General features: G+C 38.6%; 2 protein-coding genes across 3 annotated transcripts in view; both read right to left on the reverse strand.

Annotated features, from left to right (window-relative positions):
- Positions 1-708: 708 nt before the first annotated feature.
- si:ch211-137a8.4 (uncharacterized abhydrolase domain-containing protein DDB_G0269086) lies at positions 709-6,437 on the reverse strand. Its single transcript, XM_052107492.1, is given in 4 exon segments — positions 709-1,366; positions 2,212-3,774; positions 3,777-4,201; positions 6,223-6,437. Coding segments are annotated over 3 exon segments (1,824 nt in total). The 5' UTR covers positions 4,015-4,201; positions 6,223-6,437; the 3' UTR covers positions 709-1,343.
- A 9,970-nt stretch (positions 6,438-16,407) lies between these two features.
- The window catches only part of si:ch211-137a8.2 (uncharacterized protein LOC777613 homolog), a 38,133-nt gene continuing 28,759 nt past the window's right edge, over positions 16,408-25,781 (reverse strand). For both annotated transcript variants that reach the window (XM_052106635.1, XM_052106634.1), the window contains exons 6-13: positions 24,599-24,793; positions 22,936-23,155; positions 22,203-22,309; positions 21,405-21,450; positions 20,794-20,957; positions 19,462-19,641; positions 19,074-19,138; positions 16,408-17,697 (exon numbers count right to left, since the gene is read on the reverse strand). In XM_052106635.1, the coding sequence (XP_051962595.1) occupies positions 17,454-17,697; positions 19,074-19,138; positions 19,462-19,641; positions 20,794-20,957; positions 21,405-21,450; positions 22,203-22,309; positions 22,936-23,155; positions 24,599-24,793 (1,221 nt within the window). In that variant the 3' untranslated portion in view covers positions 16,408-17,453. The remainder of the gene's footprint in view (positions 17,698-19,073; positions 19,139-19,461; positions 19,642-20,793; positions 20,958-21,404; positions 21,451-22,202; positions 22,310-22,935; positions 23,156-24,598; positions 24,794-25,781) is intronic.

Here is a 25,781-nt window from a genome sequence, read left to right on the forward strand (position 1 = left end):
TTCCCCTGGAACTAGATAAACTGCTTAGCATGGGACATATCTAGCAATGTATGTAGAGTTCAATAATTTATTATAGCTACAAAGAAACAAAGTTATTATTGTTGATATTCTTTAACTTTAAAGACATATTGATTTGACTGCATATTCTGAAGCCTGTACAGTCCACCCATCTTTGTCTGTCGATAGTTATTGATTTCCTCTCAAAGCCACATTCAATAAGTCTGTCATACGGAGTGTCAATTTCACCAACTTGCCAAAACAGTCTGAATATCTGTCCTGTTTTGTCCTTGTTAAATCTGCTCATTATCTGTTAATACATCCACACAGTCCTTCATTAACCCTGCCACTGCGGTGAGCAATAGTAAATATCGCTCCGAGACCTGTTGCTAGGCATTCTGTTAATCTGCAGTTAACGTGCTAATAGCATGATCCCGGAGAATAAGTGCAAATAGTTGACAGCATAGTGGTGGTCAAGAATGGTGCAGTCATAATTACCTGAGCTTAATAGAAATGTTTTGGGGATGAAGTGGGATATTAAATTGCAATTAAAGCACAACATTGAAATATATCATGATTTCCATGAAATCCAATATAAAATAAAATTTGCCGTAATACAGTGTCCATACTGTATTAAGGGCCTTATATAATGTGTGCTCCCATAATGGGAATTATGCACCAATATAAAATTCGTCCTCCATTTTTGGAGGGTGCATAAACAAACATGTTCAGCATTAGCTGTGCCTGTTGTGCAATTGCCCCAAATGGCAATTCTAATTAGTTAGTCTAATTATTAGTTGGCAATTTTGGCATTTAAAAAAAGTAATCGCAAGAAAAAACAGAGAATTACTTTGTTTAATAGAGGTTTATTCATGTACACATAATAACAGTCTAAAAACAAAAACACAGAGATTAGTGCACATTCCGTATTGAATTCACAATTGGGAGGCTGGTGGGCTGTTATTTCAAATGTGTCTATTTTACATAGTTATATCTAGTCAAAGGAATGCTACAAACAGAATGGCAATTAATATAAAACTAAGTGTCTTTATGATATCGGTACTTTGTGACCAACAAGATTATAATTTCAAAGGAGTGTTGTTTATAACAATATAAAATCTCACTAGTAGACAGGCAAAACATTTACAATGATGGAATGGTAGCAAGAACTGCACTGATGATCCTGAATTATTGCTTTTGATATATATTTTTTAAACTATGTGGATTGCATCTCTCACCATGGTGAATCGTGGCGTAAACATGTGATTACTCCATATTTTGGGGGAAGGGGGGCAAAGCTCCTTGCTGAGCGAATCCAATGCAGATCTATTCCTCTTTGTGTGGGGTCACACGTTTCCCGCCTTTTTCTCTGGTAAATGATAACAGAAGAGATTAAATATATTACAATATGTTTCTACATTTAACATTTTAAAATAAATTAATATTCACAAATGTAGTCACCGAGGGTATTTTTGGGTTATTGTTCATTAAAAATAAATAGTGAACTTTATAAAACAGAACAGAAACCAATACACAATTCCTTGTGACAGTTCAGTTAAGACAGTTCCTCAGCCTCAAGAACACTTAATTGTTTGTGGTTCCACATTCACATAGAGAAATTGTGTGTAAATAAAGTGTAATTTGAATAATTTCACAAAATAATGTGGCAAAATTTAGAGAGAAACTTCACAACGGCTCAATTAAACTACCTGTACTTTCCTTCGCATTGACTGACACTACAGTGCACAAGTTTTAATTCTTTAAAGGGGTTTACCAATGTCTTTTGACATGTCTACATCACCAGAACATGTTCAAACAGACACAGATGAAGGTGATTAGGACATTAAGAATCAATACAGATTTCCCTGATTCAAAGAAACTTGTCTTTGACAGTAACTGAGATAAATTTCTGCATAACTGCAATCGTTTTCAGGTTGAAAAGGTTTCAGACTATTGTCCAGGATTTCCTTCTTGGCTAACTGTTCAGTGACTGAGAACACAACTGCACGAATGATGGAAGCTGCAACCTCATAGAACATCCTCTTCAAGGTCTCTTGGTCATTTGTTTTGGTGTTCGCTGACCCAGAAATTGACGCTTCACAGTAAGCCCCCCCAGTCTCTAACTTAACACTAGTACTAGTCCTAATTTAGAATCTGCTTTGTCATTTCCATTTTGCTGCAGATCTCTTGAGTCAATTGAGGCTGCACACTCACCGCTTTGGGCAACTGCATTGACAGCATCGAACTTCCCGTCTTGATTGAGGATCTTCCCATCCTTTGGACAAGTTTTGCCACTAGAGTCTATGTTCTCCTGGTTGGTCTCCTCCTCCTTCACATCATTCTGGATTGTTGCATCATGATTGTGTGCCGTGGTGTCCTCTGATGTAGCATCCAAGCATCCATTCTCACCGTTGGCTTTGGGCTCTGTCTGGCATCCACCTTCTGGCACTGAAACGACTGCGTGAGAATTGTCTGATGGTTGACCATGAGGTGTGCTAGTGTGGGATGTCTCCTCTCCATCAGAACTCTTGAGCTCACCTGCCACCTGAGCTTCATTATTACTCTCACTCTGAGCTACCGTCTGCTCCTCTGTTACAGTCTGTGGGACATCAGTTGCCCCAGCTGTATCATCAAGGACGTCCATGTCTTTAGCCTCGTTCTCACCAGTACCATCGCTCTCTTTTGGCATTGTTGTACCCTCCCCCGTGCCCATGCTGGTACTCTTCCCCTTTCGCAGTATGAAGTTCTTCAGCGACACAGCACGGTTGAAGTGAGTCCTTTTTGCCTTGGCTGTCTTGCCTGAGTCTTTACCTGCCTGTGGTTCATCAGTCTGCTCTTGCTCACCTGCTGGTTCCTCCTCTGCTCCACCAGTGTCAGCTGCCCTCTTTGATTTATGAATAACTCGTTTTTTGAAAGAGGTCCAGATCTCATTTGCATGCTGGTCCACAGATTTTGCATGCTGTGTGGTATCAGTTGCTCCTTTCTCCTCCTCACCCTCAGCATTAGTCTTCTCCTGTGTTTCTACATCACTGGACATCTTGACGTCTTCTGTCCCCTGTTCTACCTCGGGGGCATTTTCATCTTTTAGATCCAAAGAGTCTTTATCCTTTGGTTTGTGGATTCCAACAACCGATGAATCTCTCTTCAGACCTTGAAATGTCCATGATCTCTTTAGTTTCCACTTTTTTTGCCCACTGTGCTCAGACTTTGTGATGGAATCCAATGTCCCGGTGTCTCCTGCTCCATCTGAACTTGTTCCCTCTGCCCCTTCAGCATCCTTAGGATCATCTGTGTTTTTTTTGTGACTCTTTTGAGCCATAAGTTTCTTAAAAGAGTGCCAGCGTTTCATGTGTTTTGCTTTCTCAGTGTTGGGCTTGTCTGGCTCGTCTGCTGTCTGAGAGGCTTCTGTTTGTTCAGCCACAACTCTGCAGACTTCAGCATCTTCCAGTCTGTCTAGAGATTTTGACCTAACTTTTTTCTCTGTGCTTTTGTGTGAGAAAATTTTAGCGACAGGCTTGCGGATGAAGTCCCTAACACTAGACTTCTCTCCTTGCTTTGGCTTGGCACCAGCTGCCTTTTGCTCTTGGGAAGCATCCTCATTTTCTGATACTTTTTCAATAGTCTGGCCATCAACTGCAGCCTCACTAGGTTCTGCTGGCTGACTAGATGCCTGGTCTATAGAGTCTGCAGTATCCACTTGATCGCTCCTTGTTGTGGCCTTATCCTGCTCCTCGCCAGTAGTATCCTCAGCTTCTGTATGCTGTTCCTTCTTCTTCTTCCTCCCATTACTTTTCCAAGCCCACTTTTGTTTAAAAAAGAGTCCCATATTTTTTCAGAAGCTTGCTTGGATTTGCTATCAGCTGGTGGCTCTGTGTTTGGAATTTCCTCAGTGGTAGGTTGTGTTTCCTCAGTTGAAGCTGGGGCTGGAGCTGACTCTACATTTGTGGTTTCCACCTCAGGTTTGGTCTCTACAACATCAGCTTGGACAGGCTCTGCATTAGCCTCAGTTGCAGCCATATCCAAAAATGAAAACTCCAACTATCTGGACTTCCTCACAGAAAAATATGTATTTCCTTGTGTTCTTTAAAGAACTGAGTTCATTGATGATCAGCCAACAACTCTGAAAGTTTTCTTATCCAGCTTATTTCCATAAGAATTGGGGAATTCTGCATCATATGCCGTGTAGAATATAGGGAACTCAAAGCTAGAAGGAAAGAAGACAATCAGTTTTAAATTGGCTGCATATTTCAATCAGGATTTAAATGATAATTGTATGAGTGTTTTATTTTACAAGACTTGATACTGGTGATCTACAGTAGATCTTATGATCCTGAAAAAAATCAAAGCAAAGGATATTTTGTCAAAATAAAGTGTGCATCATAAAATCTCATGCTGACTTTAAGAGCCTGACACCATTCACCTTAAAGGCACAACTGTACAGATGATCAGTGATTTTGTTTATCAGTTGGGCTATTTTAGGAGTTTTGTTTGTGTTTCCTGGTGTCCAATCCAGAAGTAGCGTATTTTTTATGTAGTTTAATATCTATAATTTAGATATGGAGCTGAATCCACCTCATTGCATAATGCGCACTTACGTGCATTCACGCAAGGACATGAAAATGGAAAATACAAAAGTAAGTCCTCATATCGTTGCCCATATGATAATAAAATCGTATTTTAAACCTCACCTCTGGGTCAAGTCATATCTTTTAACACTGGGTCTGTTTTGTAACTCTACAGATGATTCTTTTGTTGCTGTTTTTATGTTAAGAATTAATGATGCTTAAAGCAATTTAATGCTTCCTTTGAATGACCCACTTGCAAATTTGAAATTATTTTACATTGTCTATTCGGTGTAAGAGGTTAGAGGCGAACCATATGTGACATAGTTATATAATTGATTTATACAAGGCACCTTATGACTATATATTTATATATACATATTCTTTGCCTTGTGAAAGCCCAATAGATAGAACAAGACTTAATTGGATTTCACCATGACTGAGTCTGTTTACTGATGGGGCACATGACCCTGCTTGCCCATCAGACTGACACTGGGACAATTGAGACTTGACGGTTTTGCCCCCTCTTTTCAAGGACAAAACCCTTGCCCTTTGTTATGCTAACGCAAGAGAAGAGATTTTGAGAAGCTCCCTCAATATAGCCTTAAGTGTTGGCGCAAACCTTGCTTTGCAGAAATGGAATATAATTCTAATGAGAAACGAGGGAAAAAGCAATGCAAATGTTCGAGACAGCAGGTGCCAATGCACTTCAAACCCTAATTTGCATTGCTAATGTTTCCTTAACCATTTCCTCCATTTTGTAAAAATACCAGTAGTTGATATCAACATCGCCGATTTATTTTAATTGACGTCATTTCACGAGTAATAGGTTATTTGCCGAAACGAGACATGCAACTTCTGTTGTGTCTGGAAAACATGCTGAACAATGGTCAGTCACTTGTTTAGGTTTGAACACCAATGTACCTCATAATAATCATAACTTTGTAAATAGATATCACTTAGAAGCCTCGTGCCATCGGTAACACGTCAGTCGCCGTGAAAGTGGGCGATGTGGAAATTAGGAAATCATCATGCGGCGGGAAAACAACAACAAAAACCCAAGCGCCATACAGGCACGCGCGCATGAATCGTCTATCGTGGTAAAGCCATGCTGGTTACATTCTCGAAATATTTACAGTAATGTAGTATTGATCCGGAGACTCTATAAACACTTAAATGTTGTTTTTACTTTGGAAAAGGAATTTCATTCATAAATATTAGACTAGAAGCAATTTGTAGCAAATTCACACTTGAGTGCGTCTTATTATAATGTGCGCGAGGGCAGTCTGGCACGTTTGGCGAAGAAGTGGATTGCATGAATGAATGAAATAGTAACAGTTGCTTGAGCACACAATTAGCAATCGTGAAGCAGATGCCCGTATTCATAAACATAAAAACAAAGCGGGAAACGAATTCATTGAACCAAACGCGCAATTTCACTATGCCAACGAATTCAAATCCAGGGCGCATTCATTGACTTGCGCATATTGTCCATTCCTTATAAATCCCTGTACTTCATTATAATATCTCCAGCTTGTGTTAAAACACATTGTTCAGGCACAGCAATCAAAATAACACGCACACATTTTCAGACACAATAACAATTAAGTTCAGTACGTTTTCAGTCAGAACAAACCCCATTATAACGGAAGAGGCTGCAAACCTTGTTTCTTGTGTCTAAATCGGTCCTGTGTGCTGGAGGAAAGGTGATAATCTGCTGCAGACTGGAAAAGACACTGAAACTAAATCCCCTCTCGCATCCTCATGCCTTGACTGAGGAGAGCTCAGTGTGTGCGAGTGTGACTGTGTATGGACATTTGCGCGCGCGGGGACGTTGAGAGTCGAGCGCTGGTACTAGACACGCAGCTGCGGCTACATCTATCTCACCCTGTTGCCCTTAGCAACCAGCCAAGGAGACCACCCCCACCCTGTCACTACCACCATACACACCCGCCCCCATGACTAAAGGGCCGTTCACACTGTACATGTTTTTGAGTCTGTTCGCGCGTAATAGTTTTTCTATGTAACCAAGCCATTGACGGGCGCCGCGTCTCGCTGTTTTTTCATCGTCTCGCGCAGCAGCAGCAGCACCGCGTTTTTAGACCCCGTGCCAGGTAAAAAAAAGAACGTCAACTTTTAAAAGCACGTCTTGAGAAACGTGTCCTGTTGCGCTGCTGCTTTTTAGTGACGCTTGAATCTGAACGCAGGGGCGAAAATTTCATCAAAATGTTGGGGGGACAATAAACATAAGAATTCTCAAGAACAATTTTTGAAGGGGACAGCAATAATACAGGAAAAATTGTATTTGCAAGGATACGTGTACACCGAGGAGAGCCTTAACTACTATTATTAGTGTAGCATGGAGCTAAAACAGGCAATATGGTGTCTAAAATGTACATCACTTAATATCAACTTCTTGTTTATTAAACTTGTATAAAATCAAAATCACATTTGTTATCATGCTGATATCTGGAGGAAAAACTGCACTCTTCGTGTGATATTATATTAGATTAACTATATTAAATTATATAAACCGACTAAATCACAGTGAAAGCGTTAAAATCTAAATGTGCACCCGGACTAGTCTAATCTACAAGACTAACGTTACATCACGTAGTGTATGCGTACACTCTATGGATGTGTGTGTGAGTGGGGATATACTACTGTATTAAACAAGCTAGGTAAACGCATACTGTATTAAACAAGGGTAACGTTAAACGTTAATTCGCTAACATAGCAGACTGCATCAGTGACAAAAGTACATTGGTAAGTACACAATCATATTTGTTTTTTGACATGATTTATTAATGACTCAGAATCATTAAAGAGAAAATAATCACTTCATCCGATGTTTAAAGTGAATAAAATAACATTGACTTACTTGAGTTCCACAACTACTTAAAAACTTTGTTCTTCTCTCCCGCCACCGGAATGTATGTGTGAAGGTCGTGAGGTAAAAGGGGCGGAGGCAGTGGACAAGGGGGACTCAAAAATGTTTAAAACTTTTTTTTGTTGTTGCCCCGTTTGCATTTGTATTATTTTATTTCTTAAACAATTATTTTAAGAATATATCATTATATTATTTACAATACACCTATTTTAATGATATTTTTTGGGGGGGGGGGTGTCCTGACCTATGTCTGAGGGTGACTGTAGGGGGCTGAATTGGATTTGCTTATAGTATCTCCACTTGAGATTAAAATCTGCGTAAAATTACATATTGCATAATTTCACTTCAAATTGGCTGCAGCAGGTCCGCGTAGTCTACATTGTTGTTTCTGTGCCCCAATGAGATTGAGAAGTGCCCTTATGTTCTGATGGAAGACGAAAACTTCCCACATAGAAATGTAAACAAGCTGACCTCATTATCTTAGGGACCAATTGTTTGAGAATCAAAACAAAAGCGTGTGCGCACGTTAGCTTGATGCAACTGGCCTGTAAGAAAGAAAAATAAAAGTCACAGCAGTTCCTCCAGAGACCCAGAGGCTTAGCCGAGGGATGAAACCGAACATTTGGGCCACAATTGTATTTGTCTGTTTCCCTATTTTAAATGTCGGACAAAAATCGCCCCTAGGGCAGAATTATTTGTGCACTGCACTGGAAATGCTTCGCTCCGTGATGAATATTTCATACGACAGAGCATCTGCAAGACAATTTCCCGCTTTTTCTTTTAGCTTCCTTGTGGAGGAAGCCACGTCTGTTTGAAGGACTGAGCAACCACGTCGAAGGATTATCATGCTGTCAAAGAATCATTGTAAAATCATCATCATCTTCATTCAAGCGAAGGGGTGGAGCATAGGGGATTGGCCAATTTTAAGTAGCGACCTATAAATAGCAAGATAACAGGAGTTTGTTTTTACAGGAGGCGTAGTAATTTATGCTTGTTGTGAATATGGTTGACAACGCATGCAGATGGTGTAGAGAGGTCAACGTGCGGATGCATTCAAAACATGCACTTCCACAAATGTTTGATGATTTGGGAATTATAGGCCCGTAACCACTTCGCCCCCCAACATTAAGATTAGTGGTCAATCAGAAATTTACCAGCTCCCATTCTGAACACGTATCACTGTGCATGCTCAGGTAGGGCCACCCTCGGCATTTCACTGCAACAGTGAATGATCCACCATTAACTTCTGATATGCTATGCATCCATTTATGCGCGGGATTCGCAGATCCAATAATATCACGTAAACTGCTCGTGCCATCGTCCAATGACAGGCTGTCTTACATCCTCTTTGAGTGGCACCTGGGAGAGAGTGACTGTCTTATAATGGAGTTTAAAGTTCATTGGTTGCTCCCACGAGTCAACAGTCCAATGGCATTTTTTAAACTCAATTCTCAATTGGTGAAAGAAAAGGAAAGCCAAACAAAAAAGAAAAGCCATTGGCAAATGAATTAAGAAACCAATTGCCAAATACCTTTTTAAAATGTAATTTAAAAGGTGCTTTTAAAGTACATTAAAAAGTGCATTTCAAAAACTCATTAATGTACTCATTCATTGCTACATTTAATGACAATTTAAACATAAATATAATTTATTAATGCACAATTGTATTGTTATATGTATTGTCTATTTATTTGTCCATTTATAAATTGATATATTCACATTTTTTATTTTCAAATTAATAGATTGATAATTTATTCCTTCATTCCTTCACTCCTGGGCTTCCATAGATGGCAAGGTGAGTAAAGTAGAGAATTTTCATTTTTGGGTGAACTGTCCTGTTAAGGCACAACAAAAATATACAGGAAGGAAATATAGACATTGTTGTGAATTTGTTGAGCAAAAACAAACTTAACTGCAATAAATTTGATTTAGAAAGTGACTAGTAATGTGATTATTTTTTTCCAATGAAGTATCAATAAGGTATTGTATTGTATCAGTAAAGTAAATGTATTTTACATACATAATATAATTTTAATCCCAAGTAGGGGAAGCACTGTTGCCTCAGCAACAAGGTCCCTGGTTCAAGTCCTGGCTCATCCAGGGCCCCCCTGTGTGTTTGTGTGGGTTTCCTCCAGGTGTTCTGGTTTCCCCACTGTCCGAAAAACATGCAGGTTAGTTAATTGGAAAATCTAAATTGTCCATAAGTGAGTGTGTGAATGTGTATTTCTGTGTGTATTAGCCCTGTGTTCAGACCCTTAACTCAGTACTTTGAACACAGTACAGCTGAATTATCTTTGGCAGCAATTATAGCCTCAAGTCTTTTAGGGTATGATGTGACAAGCTTTGCACACCTGGATTTGGGAATTTTCTGCCATTCTTCTCTGCAGATCCTCTCAAGCTCTGTCAGGTTGAATGGGGATTGCCGGTGGACAGCCAATTTCAGGTATTTCCAGAGATGTTTGATTGGGTTGAAGTCCGGGCTCTTGCTGGGCCACTCAAGGACATTCACGGAGTTGTCCCTAACCTACACTTGTGTTTTCTTGGCTGTGTGCTTAGGGTCATTGTCCTGTTGGAAGATGAACCTTCGGCCCAGTCGCAGGTCCTGAGGGCTCTGGACCAGGTTTTCATTTAGGATATGTCTCTATTTTGCTGCGTTCAGCTTTCCTTCAACCCTGACCAGTCCCTGCCGCTGAAAAAATTTCCCACAGAATGATGCTGCTACCACCACCTTGCTTCACTGTTGGGATGGTATTGCGCAAGAGTTGAGCGGTGCCTGGTTTCCTCCAGATGTGGTGCTTGGAATTGAGGCCAAACAGTTCAATCTTCATTTCATCAGAAAAGAGAATCTGGTTTCTCACAGTCTGAGAGTCATTTAGGTGCTTTTTTTGTGTGTGTCTTGCGAGGTGGAGAAGCTTCCATAAAGCCCAGATTGGTGGAATGTTGCAGTGAGGGTTGTCCTTCTGCAAGTTTATCCTATCTCCACAAATGATCTCTGGAGTTGATCAACCAGAGTGACCATTTGGTTCTTGGTCACCTCTCTTACCAAGGTACTTCCCCCCCGATTGCTCAGTTTGGCCAGGCAGCCAGCTCTAGGAAGAGTCCTGGTTGTTTCAATGTTTTCCATTTAAGAATTATGGAGGCCAATGTGCTCGTTGGAACCGTCAATGCAGCCAAAATGTTTTGTAGCCTTCCCCAGATCTGTGCCTCGACACAATCTTGTCTCAGAGCTCTGCAGGCAGTTCCTTTGATCTCATGCCTTGGTTTTTGCTCCGATATGTGTTTTCAGCTGTGACCTTATATAGACAGGTGTGTGCCTTTCCAAATCATGTCCAATCAAAGGGTGGAAAAATCTCAAAGATGATCCAGAGAAATGGGATGCACCTGACCTAAATTTCAAGAGTCATAGCAATGGGTCTGAATACTTCAATTTTAATGTGATATTTCAGTTCTAGCCTTTTAGCATAAGGCAGGAACATAACAAAAAAATAAAGGGGTCTTAATACTTTCTAAATGCACTGTATATCACACAGGATTCTTATCTTGGCAGCCCACACAAACTTGCCACTAAGACTGTAAATGCACATCTGATGTCACATATGCTTAATGATCAGGAACAGGAAGATGTTGTGCTACTGTTGTGAATTGCCCAGGCTGTGGTTGGAGTGGGGCAAAGGAGCCAATGCATGTATTTCTGTTACACTAATGCCTTGTGACAGCGTGCGCTTGTGTTTGAGCAGAGGGGTGAAGATAGGGTGGGGTGTCTGCACTGACAGATTTTACCGAAGGCCGCATCAACCCCATGGCTCTGACTTTCAATTCCATTTCCCATGCTCTTATCTGCTACACAAGGTCTTATTTTAAGATGCTGATGTTGTGTCGGAATGACCAACATGTGCTTCTGCACGCAGCTGTAAACACCGGGATCAGGAGTGAGCCTATTAACTTCTGTTAAGTCAGGACATATTTGAATCTAGATTTTGAAGCATCCAGTAGCATTTAACCCAAATATTTTAGATGAAGGGAAGTCTCCTTTTATAGGAGGTTATTTAGGTAATGGCACTTTCCATGGGATATTAATTTGTGTAATTAGCTTTCAGCTCCGCTGTGTGAAATAGATTGTGCTGGCATACTTCACTTCTCTGCAACCAATATATGAGAATTTTGGTGGATTGAGCATTTCTTGGCAGTCCACCTCCTTTTTTATTTCCTCACCATCCCAAAGCATCCATCTGGAAATGGAAAGGGCAGATCTGATCAAACACAAGAGACTTATTGGTGAGCTCAGGACCTCATGGGTTGGCTGCTGTTGGGGTGATGATTCAGCAATATCATAGCCAGTGTTAATCTCATCAACAAAATCACTGGCGAAAACATTAGTTGATGAAGGTCTTTTTGATTTAGTCAACGATAATGAAGACAAGAAAAAAGGCGCATCATGATAATTAAACGGTTTTATTAAAGCATACTATTTATGAAAATATGAATAGATAAAAATTATACTGCAAGATATTAGATATATATTAATCTAACACGTTAATAATTGGGGATTTCTCTGCTTGAATTGAACATAGGCAAAATTAACCGCTTCAAAACGGGTTAAATACCTCATTCAAATGCATATTTATACATGATTTTAAATCACTATAGTAGCCTATATCCACAACATATATGTAATATAACAACTTACATGCACAGTGAAGCGAATTATCAGGTGAACTTGAATTAAATAATGTGCTAGTCAGAATGTGTAATTTGCTTTGCGTAACTTGTGTTGTGAATACACTTTCCATAAGAAACACACTGCATGAGATGTTATATCCTTTCACTGAAAATGAATAAGTCTCTAAAGTATAAATTATTCAGAAAACAGTAGGATAAAAAGTAGCTAATTCTTCAGTCTATTCATTATTATTTTAGGAGCTCTGTTTTTTCACAAGGACAGTAGGCTATGTATAGTTATATGTTTTATACATTTTTAAATTAGAAAACGTTTATACATTGTTTGAATATTTGATTAAAATTTGGTCTGTTACATTTTTACACGTGTCCATTTTGCATATCGTCATAAACTAAACGATTTTATTTTCATTGACTATGTCATTTTCATCAGACTAAGACTGACTAAAACTAATGGAAATGAGATGACAACATATTGACTAATTTTAAAGGAGATCTTTGTAAAAAGTCAAACTATGACAAAAAAAATAAATAAAAATTAACACTGATATTAGCACGCACGAAGAGTAGTTTGAAGAGTAGTACTGTCTCAAATGCAACATTATTGCCTTATTACAACATGTAAGGCTTCTCAAAAATTATGTAAAACACACGTTCTCTCCTTTGGTGTTGCCACCAGCTTTTGCATGCAAGTTAACCTCCAAGTTTGAAATGAGTGCCCAAAATTGGCATTTTACAAATATCAAGGAATCACACAGTTTGGGGGGATGGTAAATCATTTAACTAATATTTATAAGGTGCAGTCTACTAAAGTTTCAATAGTTGCTACCGCCACCATCTTGACAAGCCATCGTGGCCTGATACCCCCTCCCCTGCCGCTACAAGGATTGGCAAACTTGCCTCAAACTAGAAGCAACCTGCTGCAAATGAGCTTGAGATTTGCCACAAATGTTTTCAGTCCACCAGTAGTGGTGAACCTGCAGCAAACCTTTGGCAAAAATGTACAATTTGCCACTATTGTCAAAGAGTTAACAGTATGTGGCAACTAAAGAGTTTGCCACAAAAATTATTTGCATGTAAAAATAATCAGTGGCAAATTTGCCAGAACTCTCGATTTTTGTAAGGGTTGTCCAACATTCCACACGTTTGTTTTGGTTGAATAATTATATAATTTGGGCACTTGTATTTTACCAACTTGAAAGTTGAGAGTCACAGGAACTCGACACAGAATGTTCCAATCCCCTGACATCAACCCCATTCTTCCCAGTTACTGACAAGTGCCATCTCCCATCAGACATCAATTCAAATGTGTTTACCTTTTCCTGTGGCGCTACTGTTAGCACATTGCGAGAGCAGCCTCAGACACAGGTTTTGGTCCCATGGAAACCAGGGAATAACTGCATCCACATAATCAAATATTAGCGAGATTCGGATGTAATATTTTCCCTCTAAGAGTACATTGTCACTTCACTGATGCTTAGGTTTTGGGTTGGGGTTTAGGTTATGGTGCAATAAAATATCCATTCCTGTGTACTGTATTCTATTAATTACAGCTAAAAAAAAAAATAAAAAAAAAAACACTTTACAACTCACTTTTGGCACCACTCTGAGGACATTTCATCTGGAAATTAACATGTGCTAACATGTACCCATACGTTCAACAGCACTTCAATATTCAGCCACTGGGAGCAGTCATTTGAATTTTGGTAAGCACAAACTGATTTCAGCTGAAGAAATTTCAATCCACTGTCACCAAATTCACAGTAAGATCATTCTAAGTACACTACGTCTGATCACAAAACTTGCAATATTTATACTACAAAATTGTGTACAATAGTACAGAAATATGCACCTTAAGAGATGGTTTTGTTTTTAAACAAGCTGTTTTTGTTAAAGAAGAAGGTGCCCTGCAAATTTCACAAAAATATTTTGGGCCTACCAGCAATATTAATTCCTCATACCTTTACTTTTAAAATGACTTTAGATCTTTCCCACTGCCCCGGTGGATAGCCCAGACAAGCTGCACTGCTCGATGACATTTATACTTGTGCCAGATGGTTAATGTGTTCCTTGTGGAGTATGGCTAACGCTAACTTCACGCATGGGTAACCTTTGAGTTGTAGCTGTTCTAACTATCCAAACGCATGCCGTCCTGAAGTGTTTGCTTCGGAGGGATTTTCATGTAATCTCTTTATTAGTGGACAGTCTGTCAATCTTAATCACCGCTGTTGTTGTGGCAGAGCCCAATGTGTGGGAGGAGGGTTGGTAGGAGCCAAGATCCCAACCAATGGTGCCCTATCCTGTCGATTAGCTCCATACTATCTCATTATGTTACTTAAGAGCATTTGCCCACTTGTGTTGGCAGAACACATTAATGGTGTTCATTTAAAAAAAAAAAAAAAAAAAAAAGTCAATGTGTAATGCTTGTTTGTTTTGTTGATTGAACAGATTTTAATGCCAAGTGGGACTGGATACTCAAACCCCTGTCCACCAACAAAATTGTATTTTAAGTCCAGTTCCTCAAAATAATTAATCTGTTTTGGAGCTTACCTTTTTGTTTAGGAATGGTCTGACCGTTTCCCAACACAGCCATTTAAATATCCCTTTAAATCAACACCAAACATGAAAATAGGTTCTTATAATACACACACACACACAATTTCCTTAACTGAATGTGGAAAGACATTCACTACAAAAAACATGATTGTGATTCATTATTTTAACCTTTTGACAGTTTTAATGTTTTTGGTTTTGTTTTAACACTGCAAAATCTAAATATTTCCCTCTCAGAACTACCCTATGGTATTTATTAAAGGGATAGGTCACACAATAATAAAAATTCTGCCATCATTTACTCACCCTCATGTTGTACAAAAAAAAAAAAAAAAGCAATAATTGCGAATGGTTACGGAGGCTATCAATTTGCCTAACATTTCCTTTTTGTGTTCCACAAAAGGACACCATACGTGTTTGAAATGAGGGTCAGTATATGACAGAATTTTAATTTTGGTTGAACGGTTCCTATTCTGAAGTCTCATTTTTGTAGGTGACAGTCACTTGTTTTCAGTGTAACATTATTGGTACAATTCCAAGCTTGACTGGAGAATTCTATGCAAGTACAACATTATTATTGTTTACAGCTTCTTTTAAACACTAACATGGTATTATTAACATTCCGCAATGAACAGGAATGAGTGTTGTACCTTCGAGATTAGTCTGACATGTTTCAGTCAAATGGAATGCGAGCAAAATGCTCTCTCTATTCTCAAGCATGGCAAACCCCTGACATACCTCAGACCATGACAGTCCTTAAGTATCATATTAATTCAGAGTAACATCTCAAAACTGAGTTAGAGCCTAATCAGAGTCAGATTGTCCCAGCTCACATTTTCTAAATTTTCTGATACACATCTGCGGTCAACTTGTAATGTCACATTTAAAAGATACCATCTGCAAGAGAGTTAGAAGCCAAAATTAAATGCATTTACACAAAAAAACAAGTCCCATTTGGTAAGACCATGAGAGTTCTGCAGCCCAGATGAAATTAGCATGTTTTATTAAACCCCCCCAAACATATATCAGCAATTACTGTTAGAGTAAAATGAGCACCAACCTTCAAGACATTGACCGTGTTCAGAAAATTATATTTTCTTGCCACACAAATCTGTTCAGTTTACATCGTCCTAAGGTGGATACCAGAGTTTATATGCTTGGGTTTTATAGGCTTGCAGAGGTATATGGTTCGATTTTTAACGATCTCCTCCTTGACTTGCAAAAATAGGTTAATTTCCAAGATAACGCTGCATTAGAAATGCAATGTGAAGTCATGTGACAACACTGTTGCATACTACTTTTTGAAACCATTCTTGTGGAATAATGCCTTTAGTTTCACTCATAGTAAAAGGCATACAGCCTTTACACAGCATCCAGCAAGTACTATAGTAAACAAGTATTCCATTCCAAACAAAGCCAGACACATGCATGCTTACCCATGCCCAGAACACAGCATTTTCCAGTGTTCACACTCTGTATGGACATGGATGAGATTGAAAGGCCAAGTGCAGACTCTTTCAGCAAAGATAATTTGTGTGCTAATTGAATTTGAAACATTCTTTCATAATCGTTTTGAGTGTTCTTCTCTGGCAGCAGCAGCACAAAAACCTCTTTCAGCATGTCCACCAACCCAGATACACAAAGACACTGACTGCCCCCCCAATGAGAAATCACACAGCAGGTTGCTCTACATGCATTCCAAAGTTACCATCCACAGCTGGCCACTTTTCTTCACTCGTCTCTTTTATTATAGAAGTCATAAAAAAATACATAAGTGCAAAACCGATCATTGATGCACATGGATTTGGTTTAAAGCTTTTTTTGTCTCTGTATTTTGGAAGTTACATCAGTCCAAAGTAGTTTTGCAGAATGCCCTTTTAAGTTTCAGTGATTACAGCATACAGTACAGTTAAATGATGAAATCATTGCAATATGAAAATGTACAATAATTATAGTTCTCTCTGTACAACAACATATCAAACTATACAGTTTTTAACAGCAATGAAAAAGATTCAAGCAAATGCTGAATTCAAAACACATACAAAATATTCAATATTCTACAGTTGACTTTTTTTATTCATTATTTGCCTCTATCAAAGCTAGAAACAACTGGTTGACCAACAATTAAATGCTTAAACTGTGCAAAAAATGTCAACCAGAATTATAAGCAAAATGTAATCAAATTCTAGAAAATTCAGGTAAACATGCTTGAAGAGGTCGTTTTAAATAGTAACGCTTCTAGAGCCCCCATCTTATTACCATTTTATTCTATTCACTCCAACAAAATTAGAAAATTTGTGTCAGCAGAATTAAGTGCATTTTGTAGGGTTTACACTCCTGGCCTTTGATGGCCAGAGTCAAACCATATTTAAGGCATGTGGATGGCACCCAAGTATAACCTTTTATAATAGTTATGCAGCACTGCAAAACAGCCAAACAGATTTAGCAAATCTCCTGCTGAACACCATTTTCAGGTGAGAAATGCTTTAATAAAAAGGGATTGTTCACCAGAAAATGAAAATTGTCATTTACCATCATGTTGTTATAAAAAAAAAAAAAAAAAAAGAAAGTGAACTGTGAAAAATACTAACATTCAGTCTAACATGTCCTTTTGTTACACGTAAACAAAAACATACAGATTTGGTACAACATGCACGTAAATTACAGAATTTTGTATTTTTGGATGAACTACCCCTTTTAAAATCCTATAATGAGAATGCATTTGCTAAACTCTGCACTTTGCTTTTTGGTTACATAAACTGCAGTTTGCTTCATCAGGTGGGAGGGGGTCCTTTGTAATGTAGGGTCAGGTGGAAGGAGCGTGTTAGGGTATTAGACCAATGGCATGGGGTATCGTGTAATATGAAGGGCCAGATCATAACAGCTAGCAGGAGGGCACACAAGATGACAAACAGTGCTGCAGAGGCCTTTCGCGCTTCAGAAAGCTTTAGGGGTCCAAAGAGCCAGGGGCCCCCATGACACGAGCTGCCAGAAGAGGCCTTTGGATTACATGGCTCACTGCACACATGAAAATATCTCTTTACAATTAAACAAAAAGCAGATGTTTACATTGTCCATTTTCAGCATTAAAAATAGTGGGGATCCAGAATTTACTTGCAGTACTGTGCAAAAGTCTTCAGATGTCACAAAAACATTTGCCTCAAGATGGTTATTTATATATCTTTGGCATGTCATCAGGAAATATACATTTTAGACTTTCAAACTTTGGAAATATCATCATTTTGGAAATAGAATAGAAGAACAGGGATCCCTGCAACAGATTGGCTCCACAGAGCCCCCCCGCTGAACATCAAGTTAGTTAGGGATTACATGAAGAGACAATTAAGCAATTAAGACTCTAAATAGATAGAAGAACAGTAACTTCAAGCAGCTTGGTGCATCCGATGTGCCAACAACCAACGAAAACTGTGTCCACGTATACCTAGAAGAATTGGTGCTGTTTTGAAGGTAAAGGTGGTCCTACCAAATACTGGTTTTGCTTTTTTCGTTTACAGTATGATGTTAATTGATAGATGAAAACTATTTATGCATTATTTTTTAAATACACCCTTACTACGCAACATTTTTTTTCACAAGTGCCTAAAACATTTGCACAGTACTGTACATGTTTGATATGTTGATGAAAATGATCCAATTGTGCAAGCATGACCTTTTAAGAGAAAATAATCTACAAAAATATTTCGCAATTTCCATGCATTTGTGGTATTCCATTTCTTTTATACACCACAAAAGCCAAGGCTGCCCTTACAAATCAAATATGAATTGCATTTACTAATATATATTTAAAAAGTACTTTAGCTAAGATTTAAACAGTCATAATCAAAGTAATATCTGCACTAAGCTTCATGTTTAAAGGAATATTCCAGATTCAATTCAAGTTGAATAATGTTGATCACCACAAACATTTAGACTTTCTGGGTTCCAATGAAGCACTCACAATGGAAGTGAATGGAGGCCAATCCATAAACATTAAAATACTCAATTAAAAAAAAACAAAAAAAAAACAAAAGTATAAGCTCTTTTTCCTCATCTTTGTAAATGTGTTTTGACATTTTATATGTGATGAAATTGCTTACCAACCTTTTCTGTGTAAAGTTTAATCCAATTTTACAACTTTGCTGCCATGGCAACGCAATGCTGTAAACCCTAAAATTAAATTGTTATTCTTCAGTAAAACTTGTATGTAAAGTTTACGTTGTCATGGCAGCAAAGACTATTGGGTTTTCCATAATTGTTTGGAAATATAATCTAATTTGGTCAATGTCAAGGTGCAATTTAGCACATGACAATACATGCAAATAAAAACAACCAGATTACAGCAAACAGCTTATTGATCAACAAATTAAGAGTCTGAATAGTAAACACTTTCTCACCAACTCAACTTTGTATGGGTGTTGTCCTCCAGTGAATCAGGGAAACAAAGTCTCTCCTGCAGTCTCTAGTGACAGTGAGGGACAAGACGATAATAGCTGGAGATTAGAAAAGCCCTGCAGGGACTCTATTGTTTACCACATCTATGGCACTGGAGCACATTACAAGCATAATTATGTGTGGGGAGTGCAGAAAGGTGCAAAGTACATCAGAAAATTATGCAAAGAGCCACACTGGCTACACATTAACAGCCCTGACTTTAATCTGCAAAGCCCAAGTGATCACAAATAGTGTTTAGGATAGATCTAGGATGGCACTGTACACTGCAGAAGGTTATGAATTTGCAAGACAGAAAGATGGTGTTTATCAAAATATCTGTGAGCGATATACCTGTGGGTCTTGGTGACGTGTATAAGAGTGATGCTGGAGGTCATATGACATAGTTGGGTGGGGATAGGAGCATGTGTGCAGAGCTTGCTGTGGGTGGGGGCACCTCATGGGGAGCACATTCTCTTCATACTCAGCTCCCCCCTCATCTCTGGATGCCAAAAATGGAAAACTGGAGCAGGGCTAGAAAGATTCACACAAGCAACAAACACTTACGATTGCCAATAAGTGGACAGCACTGTTTGCACTGCAATGTGACAGCGTCGCAATGCAACAAAGGGCAATTGTAAATCGAAAGAGATGGGCTCCATTAACTAAAAGGTTTAAGGCGGCTAACTTTTTGTGCCTTATTTGGGGCTTCTCACTTGCTTTTCCACATTTGCTCTCACTAGCGCTCTCTCTCTTAAGCCCTTTAATGGGAGCTGAAAAATTACCTTGTCCACCTTTCTAGTAGCACATCATCGTGGGTCTTTTTTGACAGCCACTCTTGGCCCTTTTGCGATGCGAGTGCCACCTATGTTTGCGCCCACTATTATGAGAGCCATTAAAGAGCCTGTTAAAGCAGCAGCTCTTTTTCCTCATCTTTGTAAAGCTGCCAATTAGCCGTGAGCACTGAGAAATTACAAGAACCTCTTTGAAATGGAAATTCTCTCTCTCTCCCCCCCTCTCCCTCCCTCCCTCTCCTTCTTCTATAAACAGATGTTTCCCAAATGTTTCTTGTTCTGTTTATATCTTGCATTGTTATTTTAGTATTTTTTTTTCTTGTCATATTTCCTCGACTGTATGCATTAATAAATGTTTGATTATCATCATGATATATCTTTTGTCATTGCTGAATTTTTTTTAAAATAAAAAAACCCTGTCAACAAACATTTTCAACAGAGATTTCATTGACTAGATTAACACTGGATTTGATGCAACAAGGTGAACAAACAATATGAAAAATTACTTATGTAAATCATTAAATAAAAACACCAACAGCAAGGTCACTGAATTCTTATTTTCAAAATCGACTTAGTGCATTACTGTTATACATTTTAACACTCAATATGTTCCCACTAGGAATCAAACCCATAACCAAAAAACAAGCACCATGCTTAACCTAGAGACTGTTAAGGGTGAAAATCCCAGGAGATCAGAAGTCCCCAACAATCATCCATGGTAGAAATCATTGAGATCACATTTTTTCTACATTCTGATGGTTCATGTGAATATTAACTGAAGCTCCTGACCCATATTGCTAATGGAATGATTAGATAAATCACATAAGTAGGTGTTCCTAATAGAGTGCATACACACACCATTATTTACATATGTATATATACATAAAAGTACCTGTGGAACATGCTCTGTCTGAACTGCTTTAGAACAAAGTTGGTGCGACTGGCCCAGCCATGCGCTGATGCGCTCAAGGTCAAAGGTCACAGGCTCAGGAGACAGTGTTTCAGGTGTGGAGGTCTTAAATGGACCAGGATACAGGGGCTTGCAATCTCTGCTAACTGCATGCCAAACACACACACACACACACACACACACACACACACACACACACACGGTATCAAAACAGATACTAGTCTCTTAGGATAAACAAATCAAGCCCATCTTAAGATCCTATGGTTGACTGTGCATTAGAAAGGCATGTTTACAATAAAATGTCTACTCCTTTTCTATAAGCATTAAGTATAATATTTGCAAAAGTTTGCCGCTTTGAAAGAAAATGTGAAATCAAAGCGCACCACAAATGCTTCAAAAGTTTTAGCCCCTTTTCCCCCATGAACCTTTAAAATGGTTTTAGGAGGCTGTTGGCCATTTTTCAAGGATATTAGAAAACAAGCCAAATTTGAGAGCTGCTCTTCCATGATTATCGAGTGATTAAGCTGTAAGAGGGATGCTGCTTTCAGTGGATGGCACCAGTCACACTGACCAATCAGGAGCTTCGGCTTTACCTGGCGTCTGGGGTGGGGCGGAATGCTCTAAGCTCCTCTCCATGCCCTGAAAAACACCACAGATATGTTGAGCATTCACTACATCGAGAGATACACACACACACACACACACACACACGTTGTTAATATGGATTTTAAGCAATGAGGTTTGCTGCTTTACACTGCAATAATGCATCTTTATACTACATGGGCAAAAGTATGTATACACTTGAAGACCATAGCTACAGTACATGTGCTTGTTGAATTTAACTGCAAAACAAAAAAAGGCATTAATTCCCATTTTTGCCATTCTAACAGCTTCCAGTCTTCTGGGAAGACTTTCCACAAAATTTTGGAACACCGTTGTACGGATTTGTTCCCATTCAGACAGAATGGGAACAGAATGTTCGCACCAGTCACCAAAATTCTGTCCAACATCTTTTTTAAAAGGAAAAAAAGTCACAATGGTTTGGAACAACATGAATGTGAGCCACAAATAACAGAACTTTCATTTTGGGGTGAACTATCACTTTAAATCAGAAGGTCGCCATGCCAACACCACAACTAGCAAATTCACAGACCTGCAACCACCTATTGTACTTACATTTCAGCTTGAGTGAAAAAACAAAGCATGCAATCCCTTTTTGCATTTAAATCGCATTTTGCAGCTGGACCAAAAAAGTATGCAAACACATGGTTAATATACTATACATTAAAACAATAACTGGCTCCATGGTCCATAATGTAAATGACAATTGGATGAAAGCATGGATGAAGTTTAAGCTGTCAGACAGAACAAGCGAAGTGTGGATGACTCACTGGTTGTTTGATACTGATAGCAGCATTGTCTGGTTGAAAGTCCACAGGATTTATGTAGACTCTCCTCCTCAAAGGATATTTAGCCAGTTCCTCTGTGCAAGACACACCTGAGAGAATAAAAGAAAACTTTGACGATACACTGGGTAAAGATTACACTCCTCGTGCTTTAAAGCAGAGTTCTCAACTTGTTTTTAATTCAGGATGCAGATTTTGCACTGGACACAAAGCTGTGACCAAATACTGTACCAATTTTTTTTTTTTAATATGCAAACATAAAGGTAGTATTAAAATCAACTTCAATTGCATAGGGCAAGCAATATGCAAAATTATTAACATATGAAAAACTAAAACACTAGGCCAGACATCGTATTAGTATTATCCATATTACAAAGTGACAGATTAATTTGACAAACGATACTAAAAGATCAACTGGATGCATAAACTTGAGTTTTATTTTAATATTTTGGTTTGCCAAACCAAATGTAATATTTGCATTTAGCACCCCCCTCCAATCAGAACAGAACTGCGCCCATTTTTGGGTTATTGGCAAACAACTGATTTAAAGAAAAATAAACTACAAGAATTGTATATTGTAAAAAGCATTAAAGGGCCATGAAATGCATTTGAATCATCTAATACTCTTCAATAAAGTTTGCAATGTACTGCATGGATGGATCAGAATATTGCTTTGAAGAAACATTAGATTTTGATACAAAAACACTGAAATACCCACCTGCAGTGAAGTAAGAGGAGTCTGCATCATCATGGGACATGGAACCACCAATGTCAACTGAAGGGTCCCACTCCAGAACCAGGTGGTCTTGGTTGGTCTGATGAAGAGAGCCCTGAGGCCGAGTGGCCATGGCATGGTCTACAAAATATTCATCATCCAGCACACTCTCAGAAGGACAGCCAGAGTCCGGAGCACCCAGAGCCCAGTCCTCTTCAAAAACCTGCTCCAGCACATTAAAAACTCTTGTTATTAATTAAAATAACAATTTCAGAATATCAGTTCATAAAGGGCAGGAAAACAGTGCATTGTGATCAGTATGTGGAAAGGACACATAAGTGTGTAAATTCATAATTGTTTCTCAAGTGTCCAAATACCTCTTTGGGCCACTATATATGAAAACATTCTGAAAGTTCTCAGAAGACAATGCATAGAAGTGAAGATTCAATACATTATGAATGTCAAGTGGGTTTTGTTGTGCTATGGAAAATGTGGCAATTCATTATGGGGCATCTGGTGTGAGACTCTATACAGTTGTCAGATGTGTATAATGAACACAAGCATGCTACATTTTCAGCATGTCTTTACATGATCAGCTTGGGTCTAGAGAGACAAAGGCTCATACAAGGAACTTGTTCAAATGGACAGCACATCTATTGTAGAGGGGGTGCTTGGCGACCAGACAACTATTCAGGGCATTCAGGAGGTGTATTAATGACTTTACTATTAGAACATATGAAGTCGGATGCTTGAATAGCTTTCCCTTGGGATACATTTCTGAAAAAATACAAAAGCCCATAAGTGAACTGGAGTTGAAATGGTTATATACTTTGAATGCATTCCAATATAATAGAGCAAGTGAATTAGATATTAATAGATTAAGAAGAGACTATGTAGCCTTTAAAAGGTATAGATGAAAATAAAATGGTGTCATTTAGTAGGGCTAGGTAATGATACAGATTTCCCGATCCAATTCACAAGCTCTTGATTAAATTGGATTTCAAATCAATATAAAATCATATGGGTATTTTCAGCTATAATGTCCCTTTTACTTACATATGAAAAAAAACATTCTCTCCCATCTAATGCTGTAAATTATACAGGGGACCCAACTACATACATTACGTAAATATTACATTTTACTAAAAGATCGATCTTGGGATTTTAGAATCTATATCAAGGTCATTCAAATACATCAGAAAATCTATATTTTTACCCATCTCAATCATTTAATCCACCTTAAATGACTTGTATGAAAGAAATGTTATGCATAAGTTACCATTCACATTCATTGTATCTCTTTTCTGTACAACGAAAGTAAATGGTGACTGAGGTGAAAAGTTGGCCTAACACCTCTTTTGTGTTACACGGAAGGAAGTAATTCGGGTTTGGAGCAAAATGAGGCTGCATAAACGTCAGTATACATACACTCAAGTCACCATTCATTGTAATTGGATGGAAAACAGCTACCAGACAATCATTCAAAATACCTTCTTCGGTGATCCTAAATGGATCATACAGGTTTGGAACAAAATGATGGTCGGTAAATAAATGACATCTTATATTTTTGGGTGAATTTTCCTTTGAAACTTTCTTCACACCTGCAATGAACTTAGATAATCTAATTTATATTGTACTCATGCATGTACATTGATATGCAGTATACCAGTCTCATGCTGAGCAGGCGTGTGTGCAGGTGGCCCAGGCCCTGAAAGACACCATTACATTGAAGCAGGAGATCCTGCAGCTGGCTCTCAATGGCCTGGGCATCAGCCGGTTCGCTCCTCTGGATCAGCTCTTCTCCACACTGGAGCAAATCGTTCAGTCGGTCTGCACTCTCTCCCACGGCCTCCTGAAATCCCTGAGATAAATCACACACTTACAACATCATCATTCCTATATGGGTGAATTCCACCAAAAAAAAAATCAAGAGGGAAAAATTGTTGAAGTCAGAAGTTTACATACACTTGGGTTGAAGTCATTAAAACCAATTTAACCACTCCAGAGATTTTATATTAGCAAGACGTTTAGGACATCTACTTTGTGCATGACAAGTAATTTTTCACAGGCAGATTGTTTCACTTTTAATTGACAATTCTAGTGGGTCAGAAGTTTACATACACCACGTTAACTGTGCCTTTAAGCAGCTTGGCAAATTCCAGAAAATGATGTCAAACCTTTAGGCAATTCGCTTCTGATAGGCTAACTGGAGTCAGTAGGAGGTGTAGCTGTGGATGTCTTAAGGGCTACCTGAAAACTCAGTGCCTCTTTGCAGGTGTGCAATTTCTTTTGAATTTCCCATGATGTCCACATCATGGGAAAATCAAAAGAAATCAGCAAAAACTTCAAAAAACAAAAACAAACAAACAAACAAACAAAAAAAAACATTGTGGACCTCCACAAGTCTGCTTCATCCTTAGGAGCAATTTACTTATGCCTGAAGGTACCGTGTTCCTTTGTACAAACAAAAGTATGCAAGTATAAACACCATGGGACCACACAGCCATCATACCGCTAAGGAGACGCATTCTGTCTCCTTGAGATGAATGTAGTTTGGTGCAAAAAGTGCAAATCAATCCCAGAACAACAGCAAAAGGACCTTGTGAAGAAGCTGGAGGAAACCGGTAGACAAGAATCTATATCCACAGTAAAAGGGGTCCAATATCGACAAAACATGAAAGACTGCTCAGCAAGGAAGAAGCCACTGCTCCAAAACCACCATAAAAATCCAGACTTCAGTTTTCAAGTGCATATGGGGACAATGTTTCCTCTGGTCTGATGACACAAATGTAACCCTTTGGCCATAATAGCCATCGTTATGTTTGGAGGAAAAAGGGTTGGTTGGTTGA

The sequence above is a fragment of the Xyrauchen texanus genome, chromosome 36, assembly GCF_025860055.1.
Source record: "Xyrauchen texanus isolate HMW12.3.18 chromosome 36, RBS_HiC_50CHRs, whole genome shotgun sequence".
Classification (NCBI taxonomy): Eukaryota; Metazoa; Chordata; class Actinopteri; order Cypriniformes; family Catostomidae; genus Xyrauchen; species Xyrauchen texanus.